Raw genomic sequence first — 13,033 nt, forward strand, 5'->3', positions numbered from 1 at the left:
GCTGCGGCTCAGCCCGACCCGGGGCTGCGGCGTCCCCCGCGCTGCCCACTCGGCCCCAAGGAAAGGGCAGGCTCGTCCCAGCGCTCCCTGCTCGGCAGCTCAGCTCCTGCCCCGGGGGGAAGCCCCTCTCAGGCACCGCTTGTAGCTCCGGCGAGCGGGGTTTATTTTACGCCCTGGAAATGTCAGGGCCCTCAGCACGTTACCTCGGCTCCGTGTAGGACTTCCACACCTGGGGCAGCGCGGTGGGAAGAGAAATGCAGCACCATGGGGGTCGGGCCCGGAGGGGAAAACCGGCACGAGGGCCTCGCTTCCCACATGAGCTGAGGCCTTTTCTCTCGCTAGATTTTCAGTGGTGATTTTCACGCTCACAGTGGTACCGGCCTCATTCTCTCCCGGCGTTCAGAGCTGTGAATCAGCTGCTGGTGCATGAGGAGAGGCTGTGCTGCCCAGTGCCCTGCCTGTGACAGAAAGAGAAAATCACAGCCAGAGCGCTGGAGAGATAGAGCACAACATAGCCATGCCATTTTTTTTCTCTGATATAAAAGGTGGCATTAATCCTAAAGATGCAATAGTTGCTGCAGTAAAGTAGGGAAAAAAATCTAGTCCAGACTGTTAGTGAAACGTGGCTCCAACAGGAAGTAGCTGCTTTTGAATCATCCCTTTTGGGGGTGTGTTCACAAAATCAAACCCAAAGGCAAAACCTGGACCAGCCACAAGTTACAAAGAGTGACTAATTTCTCATGGAGCTTTAATCATAGCTTTGAGCACAAAAGGATAGAAAATGTTCAGAAATGATTAGCAGCACTATTGATTGTACATAAAGCACAGAAACTCTCTTAGCATGAATATTCTTCTTTCTTAACTTTCATTTCTACACCACACTGGAACATGACACCAACATGGCTGGAAAAAATCCCTGGGATGGAGAGGCCGTGGAGCCCACAGTGGTGAGGAGGAAGGCCTGGAGGGAAGTGCCAGCTGTGCTTCCCATGAAGGGACAACAAGGACCAGTGTAGAGGGAGATGCTGATGCCCCACTCTTGGGGGACCTTCCAGATTTCTCTTTTCACTGCCATGAAAAACATGCAAACAGACAAACCAAATCTCCTCTTCCTGCGAGATCAGCCTTGCCATCCCGCCTACCTTTTCTCTGAGCACACAACAAGGGTCTTCCTGCCTTACAGCAGTCCCTTGACATAGATGAGGGCACCAGGAAAGGGTGACTTGGTGACCAGGACACTCCCCTATGCCTTAGCTCGGGTCAGACTAGTTCATGGCCATGGGCTGTCTCTGGCTCACGGTGGTCCTCATGTCCTTCACCAGCTGCTTCTTCCTCAGGAGGTAATTTGAGCCTTCCTAACCTGTGTGAGTGAGAAAATAGTCTGGCCCTACAGGAGATGCAGCCCCTCTGTGTCCTACTGCAGCTAACAGAGCTGGCAGGTGAAAGGGGTTCATGGGACAGGCTTCAAACCTGTGTTGGGAAAGGGGACATTCTCAAGAAAAAGAAATAATAATGCAGCAGCCTGTCCTTCACTAATCACCCACCAGCTGTGTCTCAAGCTCTGCATGGCACCAGCACCTGCTGCCCCGTGGTCAAAGTGTTGTTGTCCCCCTGGGTGCTCGGGGGGGCTTCTCCAGAGAGGTGAAGGAGGCCGGTGCTTCAGTCTCCACATCTCTGCTCACAGGCACCAGCAAGTGTGATTGCAGTGTGGGAGGTGAGGAATAGCTGGTGTTTCACTGCAAGTTCCAGAGAAAAATGCAATTGTGACAAGCTCTGTTTTCAGCAGCGATCAAGAAATACAAGCTCGAGAGCAGAACCCTCTTGGACAATGATGCAAAGAGGGGCATTGTCCAAGGAATAGTAGCTATTGTGGGGACAGAGAGGAGGGAAAAGAAAAATACCATGCCTTTGTAAATTAAAAAGCTTTTTTCTCAAGGCTAAAAACAAGATTTCTGTTTAAGATACTGGGAAATCAGCCCTCTAACCAGCATGGAGAACAAAGCTCCTTTAAGCACTGGTGAAACTGAGCCCACAGCCTTGTATGCTGCCTAAAAGGAGCCTGTGTTTCTTGCTCACAGCTCAAGTTCCCGGTTGCCCACAGTACCCAGGGCCCAGGGAGCTGCCCCAGCTCCACCCACCCACCTGCTGCTGCCTCAGCAAGACACAGGGAAAAGTCACTTTGCCCCTACCATGCCTGTTGACACGTGATGGTGTATGTTTTCTCAGGTACGTGGGAATGCCCTTCTGGTGCATGGTTATGAGCTGAAACCTCCCTCAATCACTGTTACTGTCCCCATCACACCCAAACCTTCCGTCACACCCTGTTTACAGCCCCAAACAGCCTTTCAGCCTCAAATATGCTGTATAAAAAGCTGATAGGAGCAGCCCCCAATCACTTATGGTCACAGGGGACAGCAGTTTTGGCAGGTGCAACCACATTGGTGGGGCAGTACCATTCCACAGGAGCAGGAGCAGTTAACCAGCTACAGCCACTTCCAACACCCCTCTAAAAGAGCTGCAGAGAAGGAGGAGAGATGGCAGCAGCCACACCTCCAGCATCACCACTGGCAGCCTTGGTGGCAGGAAGCAGCAGTGCCAGGCACCCTTGGGAACAACACCATTTCAGATCTGGAGCTGTGGGATCACAGCTCAGCAGGCAATCAATGCCACCACCCCACCCTCTGTGTGCAGCACCGGGGCCAGGGAAGGGCAGGGGCCAGGACAGGTGCACATGCCTGGTGACAGGAGAGCACAGGGCGAATTGGGGACCAATTTAATAGAGAGCAGCAGCTCGGCAGCCTCACACTGGGAGCATGGGGGCAGCACGGGGAGAGGAGCTGCTGCCCCCGTGCAGAGCACACCTGAAAAGTAGGTGCAGGCTCACAGCAACCCAGAGGAAGCTGTTTTGCGCTGCTTGCAACTTAGCCTTTCTGCTAGAATACAGAATGAAGAGGGGATTTTTTTCCCTTGTATAAATAGCAACAGCAGAGTTAACTCACGCTGAGGTGCACAGAGCTGATCCGCCTTCCTTCCTCATTGACATGCCTGGCTGACACTGGCAGAAATCAGCAAAGTGTTGCAGAACGGCAGGAAAATCCAGAAACCAGCAGCGTGCTGGCAGGTACCTCTGGGAAGCCCTGGAGTAGCTTATTTTAACTAGTGAAAGTCATGCACAGAAACTGTATTATTTCAGTTGAAAGTTATTTTCCCACATATTGCATCAGTCTCACTGTTTTATCTCCTAGCCCTTGTTCTGAAAGAGGTAAAACCAGATGTATTTGATAACTGCAGCCCCTCCTACTTTTCAGGAGAGTCAGGGTTTGCTTGGGCTGAAAACAGAAATCAAAGGTAACGGGTTTGAGGAGAACAAAGGCTGGATACAAAAGCAGAGTCAGAGATTAGACTATCACTGCTTTTCTCCTACTCTAGCTCTGAAGTGCTAATCCCAGAAAACATGTCCTAGGGTGACTGAAAGTCAAGTTGCCATTTCCCTTCTTGGGTACTGTGCTGTGTTTAGCTCAGCCCAATTTAACCACTTACAGCAACATTGCTCTGTCCAAAACCGCAGCTCCGTGACCGCAGCACTGCACCGGGACAAGGCAGCAGGAGACAGGGCTGTTCCACCTGGGCAAAGAGCACATCCTTGTGGCTGAGCAAGAGCGGGAGGAACCAGCCTGGTGTGCGAGAAAGTTTAGCTGGTTGTGCTCCATGACCTCCCTTTTCAGCTCCTCTTTGCCTGGCAAGACCACCACACCCTCCTTCAAGCACTGCTGGGCTTTGCCTTTTCCACCAGGACAGGCCCGTAGCACAGGGGAAAAGAAATAAGCTGGAGAGTCCTTTGCAAGAGCCCAAAATTCAGAGCCTGAAGGTTGCCCAAGAACCAGCCCAGAGCCAGTCCTTGCACCTCTGAGGGAAAGCAGCCATCAAAGACAAAGCAGCGAGAGCTGAACACTGAAATCAGAGCACAGTGTGGGGCTCCCGTGCCACAGCTGTCCCACCTGTGAGGGGGATGGTGCCAACCTCTGCAGGTTCAACAAGGACATACTGAAAACACTGGAGCTGCAAGCCATCAGAGAACAGCATGCTGCCCTAACCACTGCTTTCTGAAAGGAGATCTGCATCCTAAGAGCCCAAAGATGGATTCAGCAGCATTGCTGGCCTGGCTCAGCACTGCCTGCAAGGAGGCCAAGAGCCCATGAGCAAAACACAGTATCACTCACTGTCTCTTGTTCCACAAAGTGTTGAAAGCCACAGCAGATTAAGTGTCTATTGCTTGGCTCCAGCTTTAAGCACAGCCCCATATCAGGAGACAAAGACAAATTTCAGCCTAAAGCTTCATCCCTGCAGAATTAACCACCACATGAGACAAGTTTCAGCAACAGCAACACTAAACTACTGTCACCTCCAAAGGAAGGTGGAAGCAGTCATGCTTTAGGGGCATCACGAGGCTTGGTATCCATGTGGTAACAGGCAGGGAACATCCTTCCTTCAATTCAGCTTAAAGTTATATTTTTGTAGGGCATTCCACTGGCACATATTTGAAAACAATAAATCCCACAAACAGGGTTGAACTTCTCCCAGTGTCTCCTTAGGTGTGCATCTCCTGCTTCCGTCTTTGGTTGCCTTTAACTTGGAAAAAAATCAGAAAGGAAACTTTGATATGGGGACATTTCCAATTACTTTTATTTGTTAATTTGTTCTCTTCCTGTACAGTCAGCATTCCTCCACAAGGAAGGCTTTACAAGAGCTTCTTCCAGTTCTTGCTACTCACAGCTTTTCTTGCCAAACATCCTCACCTCTCCAGTGCTTACCTATACCTTGAGACTATTGCTGGCAGAAGGGGCACTTACCATCTCAGCTGCAGCTAACAAAATCCCAGGAGCTTGAAATAGTACCCCCAGGGGCAGAATCCACCTGAAAAATGCAGCCTTCCCTTGCAGGAAAGGCATTATAAGGAGTTTAATGCTCTAAATAATGTATGGTTAGTGTGGTTTTTTCATCCCCCCAAGAAAAAAAAAAAAGTCTCCCTTTGGAAACTGTATAAACCCCCGCAAGTTTTGAGCAACAACATTTATTGTTGTTCTATAACTCTGCAAGAAATGAGCTACCTGCTATAGAGGCAGAAGGAGCACAAGGTTGTTTTAAATTTGGTGTGGATACACATTAACTTTCCCTCCAAACACAGACTGAACTTCTGGAGGGGTCGGTGCTGCCGCAGCCTCCAGGGGGGCCCAAGCACAAACAGCTCCGCCCAGGTCACTGTGGGACACGCGGTTCACTCCGCGCCTCCTCCCCCATTTCCCTGCAGTAAGAACAAGTCTGTTATCGGCGTTACACGATTATTAAATTCCTCTTTACTCATTAAAGCCCTATCCCTGGAAAACAACACAGGCGATAGCTGGACGTTCTCAGCAGTGCCCAGACAGACGTGCACCCACCCACACATCCCCTCCCGCGGGAGCTCACCAGGTGCCAGGGAATTCAACGGCTCCAGAATTAAACTGGAATTTACAGCTCTGAGTACACTGGAGCTGCTGCCAAGAAGTACCTTCCTACCTTAGGTTTCCCTGTACCTGCTAACTGAGAGAAGACCCCAAAAGCTGAAGAGTCTTCAGCTGCATCATCTCCTTAGGGGGTTGTTGTTTCTGTCCAAAGAAACCCACAATAACAAACAACAACAACAACCACCACCACCTATTTTTTTTAAAAAAAGCCCTAGCTTTTACACACAGTGATCCTAAAAATCCAAAAAGTAACTGTTGTTGCAGAATGCAGTTTGACTGACTGTGGTCTTTCTGCACACTACAGACACACATTGATAAGTTTGCAGCCGTATCCCTATAATCCCATAGTGGGAGAGCCCAGGCTGCTCTCAGAGCACAGGCAGTGGTTGTGCTTCTTGGAGGAACTTTAGTTTTTTCTTCTGCCAGTTCTTCTGTGTGTGCAGGAGCACAAAACATTTAAAACTTTCTCAATAGAGGCAAAGAACTTTGCTCAAGGTTAATGTTTTTTGAATAGTGAAGAAATTAAGAGGGAGAAAGAAAATTCGGTTTGTAAGGCTTTGGGGTAACTAATTTTGTCATTTCCATAGCACAAGTCACACTGTGCCACTCACTTTGTTGTGCTTTCCAAAAATTGTATCAGGTTGAGAAGGCAGATGCAGGACCCAGATGTGAGGAGTAATTCTCAGTAAGTCACAGCACCTAAAAAGTGAGGTTAATAACAGCAGCACTTTCACCAGGAGACAACTGCAATAACAGAACTGAAACATGAAGTTAAGGCACATAAATAGAAAATTCAGAATTACAGGATGAAGCTGTATCCCTTCTGAGTTGCTACAAATACCTTCACACGTGGGAGTTGCAAAACCATTTAATGACACTGTTACCAGAGCCACAGAAATGTGAGCAGTTACTAGAGAACAGGGGACAACATGCTGAGAACTTGGTGTTATTTTCCAGGGGTGACTTCATGCATCACTCCATCAATAAGGGCAGGTCACCAGAAATTCTCATCCAGTAGCAGCACGTGAGAAACCCCAGCTCTTGGAGGTACCTGTGCTTACTCTTGCTCATTTCCTCTTAAGTAAAATGTTATTTCCAAGTCAATATTCTGGACCTGGTTCACTCCCATGGTCTCTGAAGAAGGGTACGTTTTTCTATATATTTTTCTGGTCATCACTGAGATACTGTGTGACAACAGGGACACGGGATTCCTGTGAAAAATCCTCTGCTAATCCTGCTTTTTGCTTCAGCCCCTCTTCCAGTGCCCATTCCCTGTCGGTGACCAGAGGTGCCACAGCCAGAGGTGGAGCCACCACACGGCTCTTCCACCCTGTGGCTACAGACAGAGTGACACGGACCCTTCCCAGCACCTGCAGTGCCAGGGCAGCGCTTCCAAACAAACATGACAGCAAATAAAGCCATAAATTTCTACAATCATTTTTATTAGTTATGGAAGGATTCCCCACTAGTATTTACATAGTGCAAAAAAGCTGTTATTACTCCAAAAAGTATGGTAGACAGAACAGTTATCCTTCATACAGCAAAAGAGAAATGGAACAAAACCCTTCATATTGTATTTTATAATGATTTTTCTACTGCTTTAACCTAAATATTACTATAAATTTTAAGACATTAAGATTAAACAGCTTTTCTTATTACAATCTATTTAAAAAGTAAATTATATGAACTATTATGAACATTTAGAAGGTGGGCTGTGCCAACCGGGTTTCTACTTTCAGCATTACCATTCACTGGTGAGGAAGTTTTGGGTCAGACGTTCTGTGTGTGGCAGGGGGAGTAGAAACCCCCCAGTCCTGGTTTCTATGGCTTGCTTTTGTTCTGTTAAATTGCCATGTCTAATTTTTAAATGGCTGACATTGAAATCAACTCAATAGATGGTTTTATTAGTTGGCACAACTTCACAGGAAATACTTAATGACAGTTTCAGCAAACAGCAGCTTTTCAAACAATAATACTCTTTTTACATACATATTTAAAGTAACATTATTAAAATTTAACTTTGTGTTAAAGAACTCGACAGAACCACACTGTGTAAGCTCCCACCCACCCAAATGAGCATAAAGACACCTCCTACCTTTACCAGAAGAACACTAACAAGTGCATTACTGAACATTTTCTATAATGAGTTTTTAAAACACAGGTCAATACCCTCTGTCACTGTTTAGTTCCAATCCTACAACAACCTGCACACAACTTAAGCAGATCAACAGGCCACAGTTCAAGCCAGTGGCACTAACACTCTGAAGCATGTGTTAGAAGGATCAAGGCCTTAACCTTACTAAGACGCTGCTACTTGGTCCAACTAAGGACAGAAGTTCTTTAGAATTTTTTCCCTTTTACATATTCGAAATCTATGTTTTATTATTGACAGAGATACTTAAGAATATTTATATAAATAGGTTGTATACATAGCCACCTCTATCAGTTTTAAAGATTTCTACCCCTACCACAGATACATTTTTTTATTTTACCAGATAAAGTGGTGAAATCTATAAACAATGCCTTAAGAAAATTAGATTTGTTTCCCGAATAATCATTTTCACAACAAAAATATCTATACACCTATAACTACAGAAACATCTTTTCATGGGGACAGTAACAACCTGTATAAACTGCACACTTTTATACTGAAATAGAAGTTCAGCTACTTTTTAAAAAAAATCTTGGTATTGTAAAACATTTGTATGCTTTCTTTTTAAATTCTGTTGATAATAGAATCAAAATTACCACAGTGAGATACTCTCCTCAAGTGCTTCAAGTAGCAAGGAACTTCCCTAATTTCAGATGCAAATGGATCACTCCCAAAGGAATTGCAATTTCATTCTCACAGTTATTGCTCATTCCCAGCTTATCAAAAAGGAAGCACTAAACCCAGTTTCCTTTACTTAGTTTCAGTTTGCTCCCCTCAGGGTGATCTGCCACATTTTAAAAAGAGACTGGTTCCTTATTTGCTGGCAAATTGAGAGATATAATAAGTGCTGTATCACCTTCAAGAACTCTATTAAACCTGTAGCAAAATTGCAGTTAAATAGCGGGCTCAATATTACAAGACTTCTTTGATATAAATGTCAGAAAACTTTAAAATGACAGTCCAAGTTCAGAAAAGACATATAAAAAGATGCGCCTTTGATGTTAATACTTCAAGATCAAAAGTTATTTGAATCACTGGCACTGAAAAAGCAAAAGGAGAAACTACAAACACCTTTGTTTTTTGATGTTGTGGCAAAGTTTTGCCCTCAGTGTATGCACTGATCTCACCTGTGCCGAGCTGTGCCTACACATCCAAGGGCGAGTTTTGCTTGTCAGCAGTTCAAACACCTGTCATGTCCTAAAGCAAAAACTCTCAAAACTTACAGACAGTAGAAGTCTGTCATACAGACAAGTAAAAGGTTTAACATTCAAGAGGCATCATTCCTTAGTCTTTGTTTTCCTATGAAACACCTGTTTAACATCTAGGAAGATTACATTTAGGAACTAAGAACGTTGACAGAACAGCCAGTTGTCCTAGCAGCTCTACACTGCTTATCTACATAGCATTTGCTATGCCTATAGCTATCAAAGCATTATTTACATAATACACAGTTTCTATTATTCTCATCCAAAAACCCAGGGCTGGATGACTTCTAAACCTGGAGTCTTATTTTCCCAGTGCAACTTAAAACGCCAGCATAACTAGTGCTATGAACGTTGGTCCCATGTTCCTAAGTGAGGCCTAAACACCTAACTCAGATATCCATTTCCTGTGGTTTTCAGCCTACCCAGAGGCCTTTCACGCATTTTGATACATGTGACAAAGAAAATGAAGTGTAATTAAAAGAAACATGTTTGCTAAGACAGTGTTGTTCGTGTGAGTAACTCTCTGGCTGCTCTTGCAGTGAAGCTCCTGCTGCTGGCAGTTTCAGTACATCCCTTGCCAATACCAGACAAAGATGGAAAACAGACTCCTGATATGCAAGGTTTAGACACACTCCATCCTCAGTCTGAAATGAATTCATCAGTTAATGCATTTCCCTTCAGTATCAGGAACAAAACACAGAACAATTCTCTAGCAACAGGTATGTTTCAAAGAGGGCATATTTTTGTCTCTTACCTCTAAACTGCTGAAATACCTCCCCATACTACAGGGCACTTCCTCCTTTCCTAGAATAACTACTTCCTTTTCTACTCCAGAAGTCAACTCCTAAAGCTGCTACAACAGCAAGAACAGACAAAGAGGCCACACTTTCAGCAAGAATTGTTAAGATACGTCCTGGCCGGGGTCACAGCATGCAGGGGAATGCATAGATACCCCGAGCCACCACATCATTCACACTTGCAGTTAAAAGGATTATTCTTGCTTTTTGCAATGTTATGCAGAATACAATATGCAAAACAGCATTCCTGAGGTAAGTGACAGGAGAGAGAAAGGAAGTCATCAGTTTACTAAAAGCCCTGGATAGGGATTATGGTTAATGAGTCACTTTGTGTGGTTTGGCAGACAGCAACTGCTGAGAGAATGGGGAATTGTTGTTTTCTTTCCTGTTTTTTTTAATGCAGTATTTCCACCTTGTAAAAAAACTGCATAACATTAATTATATCCCTCTGGTTTAAAGTTTTTTCTGGAATCAAAGTTGTTATAGCCTATTGTAGCCATCTCAGCCATCAGCATCTTTTTAACGATGCATTCACCAAGATCAACTAAAAAGCTGCATCTATCTTAGCAGAAGAATCACACACAATTTCTCTAGTATTTAATTCTCATTAGGACTGCAAATGGCTTCTTCTAGCTTTTCTTGAAAGAGAAGCTGAATTTTATTTCTAGATAGGACCAGAAACTCATAGCCAAATACACTGACAGGCCTGGCATTAACACCATACCACCAATGTGACTCGTTGGTAATTTGTCAGTGTTAATGTACCTTATCTGTTTGGAAACAAGCTAAATAAAGAATTTTGCTTAAAGCTGGTTAGTTACAAGATTTTTTCTTTTAAAAAAGATCAAATGAATACTTACAAATTTTCCACACAGCTTCTAATCTGGGAAACCGATACCGATTAAGAGCTAAACTAGTTTTTAAATCAAACAAGTAACAGACAGCTACAAAAATATTGTTGTGAATTAAATACACGTATTAAATGTTTTAACAGTGCAAAATGTTGAGATGAAGCATATGAAATAATGGCTGCAACCTTTACAACGGTTAGTTTTAATGTAACTTCTAAAAAGTTCCTGAGTTCCTGCTTATTTTTACGGCATGTAGATGGAATCCGTGTGTTCTTTGTTCAAAGAACTGCAGATGGTGGGTTTATGTTGAGTGTTACTTGCGTGCTTCTCATTTGTCCATTCCTCCCCATCAGTGCCAGGATCAGCCTGTTCAGAAGTCTCTATTTCTTCCTCTTCACTTTGTTCTCCATTGTCTTCTTCAGCACCACTCAGGGTCTTCCCGAGCTGAAGCGTCTCCATAGTTCTCTGGGTCTCTGAAACCCAAGATTCAATTCTGCTGTTGAGCTGAACCTCTACAGAAATTGGTTCGTGGGCATAATCCTCATCATCCTCATCTTCTTCCTCCTCCTCCTCTTCCAGCATTCCTGGTACAAGAGTACTGGTGGTACTAGTCATGGAGGAATTCAAGAGATCCCGGCAGCTGCCATCCAGTGATCCTGTTTCTGTGCTCTGCTGTGAGGCCCATTCCAGATTGTCATCTGGTTTCACCTCATCTTTGTCACCTGGTGTGGATTTTCCATGATTTGTTGCTGAGGTAGTGCCAGTTGTAGCCAGAGGTGGTTGTTTATTAAGAGTGGCTTTTTCCACTGGACCATTACCAGCTTTTTCTGGTGCTGCAGTCTTGCACGAGGATTCTCTCTCATTTTCAGAGGTCTCTAACCCATCAGATGTTTCCACCATATTTCTCCAGTTTGTTTCTAAAAGTTTCAAAAGAAGTTTAAGTACAAAACATTAATTCCTTGTATATAAAAGTATTTCTCCTGAGCATTCCATTGTTTAAATAGCAATGGGAGCTAATAATTTTAATATTATTCTAGGCTTGCTAGAAAAATTTCTATCAGAAAAAAGAGAAAGGAGGTAAGAGACTACAGAAAGAGTGGTGAATAACTTTGGATTTTTACAGTACCCTAAACCAAACATTACAAAGTTGAAAATTTGTGCCACTCAGTTTCCTGGGTAAACTGTGGCAACTCCAAATCTAACAGTGAGTGTAGTCAAAGAGGTTATTCCCAAGTATAAATTAAAAGCAGAAAATTGCCACCATATTAAGTCATCCATTTAAGGATTACTTAAAAATGTTCAACACCTGAAATGAATTTAAGATACCATAAAAGAAATTCACTAAGAAGATAGTAGTCTCTTTAATTTACTCTCAGACTAAAAAAAGGGTAGTCTTTTAACTTCAAACAAGTATTCTTCCTTTTATTTTCCCTGTCACCTGGGCTTAAGCAACCAATTAATGAACATGCCTTTTGCTCACACTAGAAACATTCACCACCATCTCAAGTTTAAAAATTTAAGCTACATGTCCTGTCATCAGAGACCTCAGAAATTTAGTTCCTACTCTGTCCTTAGTTCTTCCTCAATCATATAATCAATTCTGTGTTTGGTACCAGTTTTATAACTGTTCAGTAAAACTGGAGAAGCCACCTCCACTGATGTGAGTTAGATGGCTACAACACTTCTGAGGATTAGAAATTAAAATTATTTTCTGAATAGTTCAGAGAAAAAAATTACTTATGAAGCTAACTGAAGACTAACCAATTTTCTCTCATCCCTGAAAATTGTGTAATACTGTAAATTAGTAGGAAATATTGCATTTTTAGCTACATTTCACAATAAACAGCATTTGGAAAACTCCACTTTCTTGTTACAAAAGTAAGTTTTAACATACTTACCATATTCTTTCTCATTCACCTCAGATATGGGTTCAGAAATAACACTGCAGAATGAGATAGCACTTGCTGCAGAGGGGTTACGAGAATGACCCATGTGATGTGGTGCCTTCTTAACATTCTTCAGGGCTTCTTCTGCCTGTTCCTGTTCCATTGCAGCCACCATGTCTCTGTAGGCTTTCCTGGCCTCTTCAGTCAGGGATACCAGCTTATTAAACAGGTCCTAAAAACAAAGGGCAGTTCACTTTAAATTACTCTTTTTAGTCAAAGGTATACCAGATAGTGAGCCTCAAGCCTATTAACACCAAATACCTGAACTTCAACTAAAAGTTAGTTTTCCTCTCTATTAAATAATAAAACCACAACTCCATGTTCATTCAACTTTGAGGAGATGGACATACTTTAAGATGACAAAAAAACCAGTATCTTATGCCTTCCAGAGAACTTCAGACAACATTTAAGTCTATTTGAAAGCTACAGAGATGTTGTGACCAAAAGCACAGTCTTTCAGTACTATAAAAACTGAATTTCAAAGAAAAACACACCCTAACGAGGTCAGGGCTATTATCAATATTTTATTTTATTTAGGTGTGCTCTAATTCTTTACTGCAAGGAACATAATTATTTAC

At 43.5% G+C, this 13,033-nt stretch overlaps 1 protein-coding gene across 1 annotated transcript in view; it reads right to left on the reverse strand.

Moving 5' to 3' along the window:
* Positions 1-6,925: 6,925 nt before the first annotated feature.
* The window catches only part of SECISBP2L (SECIS binding protein 2 like), a 29,117-nt gene continuing 23,009 nt past the window's right edge, over positions 6,926-13,033 (reverse strand). Inside the window, exons 17-18 of the mRNA XM_064668830.1 lie at positions 12,408-12,627; positions 6,926-11,426 (exon numbers count right to left, since the gene is read on the reverse strand). Of these exons, the coding sequence (XP_064524900.1) occupies positions 10,753-11,426; positions 12,408-12,627 (894 nt within the window). The 3' untranslated portion in view covers positions 6,926-10,752. The remainder of the gene's footprint in view (positions 11,427-12,407; positions 12,628-13,033) is intronic.

This window comes from Pseudopipra pipra, chromosome 12, assembly GCF_036250125.1.
Source record: "Pseudopipra pipra isolate bDixPip1 chromosome 12, bDixPip1.hap1, whole genome shotgun sequence".
Classification (NCBI taxonomy): domain Eukaryota; kingdom Metazoa; phylum Chordata; class Aves; order Passeriformes; family Pipridae; genus Pseudopipra; species Pseudopipra pipra.